General features: G+C 35.1%; 1 protein-coding gene across 1 annotated transcript in view; it reads left to right on the forward strand.

Moving 5' to 3' along the window:
- Positions 1-5,671, forward strand: part of LOC106060860 (atrial natriuretic peptide receptor 1-like) — a 51,629-nt gene extending 45,958 nt beyond the window's left edge. The window contains exons 19-23 of the mRNA XM_056028375.1: positions 1,566-1,758; positions 2,254-2,431; positions 2,742-2,840; positions 4,210-4,301; positions 4,945-5,671. Coding sequence (XP_055884350.1) covers positions 1,566-1,758; positions 2,254-2,431; positions 2,742-2,840; positions 4,210-4,301; positions 4,945-4,992 — 610 coding nt within the window. The 3' untranslated portion in view covers positions 4,993-5,671. The remainder of the gene's footprint in view (positions 1-1,565; positions 1,759-2,253; positions 2,432-2,741; positions 2,841-4,209; positions 4,302-4,944) is intronic.
- The last annotated feature ends 329 nt before the right edge of the window (positions 5,672-6,000 follow it).

Genomic DNA, 6,000 nt, shown 5'->3' on the forward strand with positions numbered 1-6,000 from the left:
ACTGTTATGTTAAGTCACTCCGGATGCCAAAATAGCTTTAGACTGTTTTTTTTATTATGTTATTAACCATTCACGTATTTATGGACCAAAAAAAAAGTTTTTTTTCTTATATAATAAAAATGCATGGCATGAGTCAACAGTTAGAAAGAGTAATGAAAATGTATAAAAATAAATTATGAAAAAAGTAGACGCATGTGTTATGGGTCCATGTAGAAGGCATGAAGGATACCTAAGTCTAAGCATTTAAGAGTTGTAGTCTATCAAACATCGTTTTTAGATTGTAATGTATCTTCTCAAAACATTCACATACATATCGAACGCAATAGTTCACATCACATAGAGTAGCTACATTTACTGAGTAAACTAGTTTGAGTTGGCCTCCTTCAGTTTTAGAGCAACCATGGTTCATCTCAAACACTTTTTCATGTGACTGTAGATCCCTGTTTTGGAGACACACGCCCGTCCAGAAAAATCGCAGGTTAAGGTGGTAGACGAGCTGGCCAATTTGTCGTACGGCGCCCTTTTCTTCCAGAGCTAAGGCCCATGTTTTTTCACTGTCCAAAGCTCTCTTGGTCACCGTCTCTCTCCATCTAGTGCGGTCTAGGGCTATGTCTTCCTAATGGGCAGTATCAATGTTCACTGTTTTAAGGTCCCATTTTATTACATCCACGTTATGGAGGTGGGCGCGACCAGTTTTTCTTGAGCCAGACGCGAGTTGCGATAGAGAATGACTTTCTGGAACTTTCCCGCGAACGTGTCCAAGCCAGCGCAGGCGACGTTGTCTGAGGACTGTAAAGATGCTGAGAAGACCTGTTGGCTCAAGGATCAAATATTGCATGCTCTTTCTTTCCATGTTTGAGTAATTATCATAGAAACAAAAGTAATTTTATTTTATTTGACAATAGACATCAATAGACATCGATAGACATCATAGGAAGCGTGTTGGCCGAGTGGCAAAGCGCTTAGCTTCCGAATCGGAGCGTCCCAGGTACGAATCCTTGTGAAGACTGGTATTTATTATTTCGGGATCCTAAGGGTGCATCTGAGTCCACCCAGCTTTAATGGGTACCTGGCATGAGGAAAAGTAAAGTGCTTGCCACATGAAACCCTCGTTAACCGTGGGCCTCAGAAACCGAGATACCTAACAAATAATTAATTAATAATAGTTAACTAAACATTATTTTTTATTGATTCTTGTGTTGTCAGGTAAAAGAAATAATTATGCTAACTTTCAGCTTGATCCGAGATTGCGTGTGGGAGAAATAACGTGTACAAACTTTTACCAGACAGACAGACAGTGCGAGTTGACATAAACTTTGAAATGAAAAGATTCGCTTTCTATTTTAACATGATTGTGTCAAGACAATTATTATATCTCAATTAGAATTGTTACAAAATTATGAAAAATAAAAAAAAGCGAAGTTGAGGGTGGTTTGATATTTGAAATCTAATATACATCGAAATAACATTTTTTGTATTGTACTTGTCATGTTTGTTGTGTGTGTTGAAATTGTCCACATGCCAAAACTACATAGTATAATTGTTGCATTTTTTTTTGTATTTAGCCCAGTAGCTGACCGGCTGAAAGCTGGTCTCCTGGTAGAGCCAGAGTTCTACGACTGTGTAACAATCTACTTCAGTGACATTGTTGGCTTTACAGATATTTGTTCTATGTTAGAACCTGTACACATTGTCAAGATGTTGAATGATTTGTACTCGTGTTTTGATGGGATTATTGAACACTTTGATGTCTATAAGGTGAGACATTTGAATATTTGTGGGTCTTAAACCTACGTCAACAGTTATGTAAGTGTATTTGTGTTTTAATTGTCAGTTTTAAAGTAAAGTTTTGAGTGTTTTCTCAGATCAATAAATGAACATTTGTTTTCTAGAGATCAATACATAGCAGCTTACACACATTCTATATAAAATCTAAAATTATAAAAATATATCATATAAACATTCCTAATTGTTGAGTAAAATAATGTAGGAAAAAGTTTTTCTTAGTCAATTGTTTCATATTCAAGAGAGGATTATTTAAGCCTATCTCTCTATGATTCTTTATCAAAGGTTGGAACTATATTTCATTGCAGGACAGGCGAAAACTACGGAGAGGGTTCATGTTATCTTCTATACCATATGACTAACGATGGAAAGTTCTCGATTTTACTAAATCCCCGATCAGAACATTCAGCTTGTTACTTTAGCAGACGACTGTTTGGCGTAATCATAAAATATGTCATACTATTTCAGGTAGAAACCATAGGCGATGCCTACATGGTGGTCTCTGGATTGCCGACCAGGAACGGAAACGAACACGCCCGTCAAATAGCTCGCATGTCGTTGGTACTTTTAACCGCTACATCAAGTCTGGAACCAGTAAACACACCAACACTTGACAGAATCAAAATTAGGATAGGATTGAACTCAGGTATGGACTTTTTTTTTTCAAGAATCCATAGCCTACATTTAAAGTCCTTTCAGTTTTTCTAAGAGTTTGGAATCTAAGAAAAATGAATTAGGGGAGGGAACTCTGATATTTCGACCGGTAAGGGGAGTTAAATACATTTTATCAAAATTTAGCGAATTTCTTCTCCATGTACAGATAATTTATCTATAAAAATGCACTACTTTCTTATAATATCACTACGTGCACTTATAGGTCTTTTTGAAGCTCCGCCCATGAGGATGCCTTCAGTTTCTCAGACCCATTGATAAAGAACTCCTCTTGTGTTTGACAGGTCCAGTCTGTGCCGGTGTGGTGGGTCACAAGATGCCACGCTACTGTCTATTCGGTGATGCGGTAAACATTGCGTCCCGCATGGAGTCTAATGGGAGCGGTAAGTAAAACAAAGTGTCCCCCTAAGAAAATCGATAAATTAAACTCGCCTAAACTAAGAAGCCTCGATTTCAACAATAAAATTCAATTAACGACATCTTTATGTGCCCAGTTGATCTCTCACTCAAAATAAAGTAGATTTAATGTAAACAAGATTAAGAAGAGAGAGAGAGAGCTTGAAGCGTCCCCACCGGATCCACCCATGGACAAATAATATTCAGGCCATGGTCTTGTTTAATCTTACAAGTCTAAACAGTAATTTCATACCATCATTAGCTTTCAATTGAAACTGAACAAAATATAGACTTGCACCAGAACTTTACTAGATCTAAAATATCATAAGATCTTTTCTACCTTTTGCAATCTAAGACGGTGGGACGGACAGACAGACCACGCAAAACACTAATAGCGACTTTTACACTTTCGGTAAACGCTAAAAAGGCTTTTTTTAAATTTCTGATTTCTCTTAGGGCATACAAGTTCCAAATAAAAATCTTTCATTAAAGAACGTATGATTGTTTGAAAGCTATTTAACAAAGACATTACGCTATAGTGCAATTTTAGAGATATATTTCATATTCATACAACAGAATTTGTGTGAACTCTTTATCTCACTAGTAGCATTGCAGACTGCAAAGTGTTTTGACCAAGCTGAAGTGACTTAAAACGTACACAGCTTTTAAATTTTGCTGGATCTTTATACCGAATAGTAATTTAATTACGTTTAATGTTGAGAGACATTGATTGACTCAGACAAGCTAATTAAAGACGTTATATTATTTTTTAAACAAGGGAGGATATTCATTTTTCTAAAAGGAAAAGAAAAAAAAAGATTATTGCCCTTTCAGATTTACTCTATGCACTCTCGTATGATGGGAAGATTAGAAAAAGAATCTTGTTTACTATTTATTCCATTCTAAAGAAATAATACCTACCCACAGAACCAAAAGTACTATAAATCGAATTGAAGACTTCATTACGATGCTTACAATGAAGTTTTAGCGGCTTTTCATCTACACATATTTGGACTTTTTTTTATACAGGGGTAGTCTGCCATATGATTTCTTGGAATTGCTAGTAAGATAGCCGGCCTGTATACTACCCAATCAATATAGTGCTTGATTCTTGGTCTTCTCTATAGAACAAAAATAGGAAAAAATTCACTGATGCTTTTGTTCATTAAAAACACAAGTTATATTACAATTCATTTCAACCCTACTAGATACAAGACATATAGAGTTCAATTGTTGTTCAATTGTTTTTTAATCCATTTTTTAAATAGTTTTTTAAACACGAGTTAATTTTTAATATAATAAAAATGGCTAAAAATGTTTCAAAATATTAACATTCTTTTCTAAACTTTTTTTAAGAGTCCAAAATTCATACCAGTTTGAGTACAGCCAAAATATTGAAGACATTTGGAACATTTATTCTTGAATCTAGAGGTGTTGTATCTATTAAGGTAAGAACGGGAGGGGGAGACCGTTGTAATTCGATAGATATGCCAGTATTACACAATACTAGGTGGCGCTGTGTGAAAGAAGGATAAATGAAACTCGCTGGAAGAAACCAGAAATGTCTAGAATCTATATTCTTCTCAAGAGATAGTCAAATCTCTGTTTTATGTAGTTTGCTCCTGTTAGGTAAGCTCTTGTTTAGTAAATTCCTTTTTTGGTAAGCTCTTCTTAGAAGGGGATGGAAAAACAAAAGGTAAAGAAAACAAGAATACATTTCTCTTGTATTACTAGATCATTGTTTACGTGTAAGGCGTTAGAAAATATTTGTAATGTGGTCTGGACAACATCGTTGTACTCATAGTTCCTTCTGAAGTGTTCTCCATTTCTGAATGTAGTATCAACAACGTTATCCGAGCTAACATTCACGTCTACCACACTTTCAATTTTATATGGAGGAGGGAGGCTTGCGGTTGTTTCTACTTCAAACCCGCCTTTCTACTTGCATAACTGACCAAAAAACAGATGGCCCTTGAGTGCACTCTACGGAGGCCTCTACTGAGTTTTTATTTTACACAAACTCTGCTTGAAATCTTTTGTATTTTATGAAATCGGAACATCGTTAGTCCCAAAGTTTCTCTATTTCTCCAGGGCAAAGGGAAAATGGAGACTTTCTGGTTGATCGGAGAAAATGTCTAAGTGTCAAGGAATGGTGACCAAACACGTGACCCGTGGGATGTTCTAGATCTACTTTAGACAGACTAGAATTTCTACGCAGCAATCTTTTGAACCTGGTCATGGCAGACGTGGCAAGCAGCACCATGCTACATTGTGTCTGATATTTACTTAAAATCATTGCATCGATTAAAGAGACTCATGGTTCTGTCACTGGGTGTGTCCACTGCTGTACAGGCACAGTATGCTCCACTAAATCTACTAGTTAAGTAGCGAACAGACAGATTGTATGGATACAGTTTCGTTTTTGAAGTGCATCGAAAGATATAAATAGTGATGTTTTTTGTTAAAGATATTATGAATAGATTGATAAACACAATTAGTGCCATCCTTACAAATAGTGGGTTGGAGTGTTTCATTGTGAAATCTCTTAGTTAATTTTATGTACTACTGAGCCGGCATATCTACATATACAAATGTAACGATTTAACTTAATAAAAACTTTAAAAAAAAAATAAAAGTGTATATTTACATAAGTATTGTTAATTGTCCACCCCCCCCCCCCCCCCATTTCTGCACAATTAGAACTTTTCAAAAAGTAAATAAAATTGTTTGAGTATTTTGAAACTAAATAACATTTCCTTAAGGTTTAAACTAATGTTGTATTAGCAATGAAAAAAAAATGTTTTTGTCTTTTTTTTTTGTCAACAATAAAGCAGGCTCAAATTAAATTTCTTAGTGGTTTCATTTCTTTACAGTCGAAACAAAGTACTTTTGAGTGAATATACCTAAATAAATGTATACATGTATTTGTTGTATAATCGTTGTTTGATTAATGGACACACAGGATGTAATGGATTTGTTATTGTTAAGAGCAATCGGCAATCAATGCACAATTTTGAAAATGTAGTTTAATAGCCTTTGGTCAATTTTAAAGGAAAACACTGATTGAAAATGTGCGTATCTTAAAGAAAGGCAGTAGTATTAGAAGCAAAGCAAATGAAATGGTTTATAATGAGTTCAGATATTAAT

Source organism: Biomphalaria glabrata, chromosome 5 (assembly GCF_947242115.1).
Source record: "Biomphalaria glabrata chromosome 5, xgBioGlab47.1, whole genome shotgun sequence".
NCBI lineage: Eukaryota > Metazoa > Mollusca > Gastropoda > Planorbidae > Biomphalaria > Biomphalaria glabrata.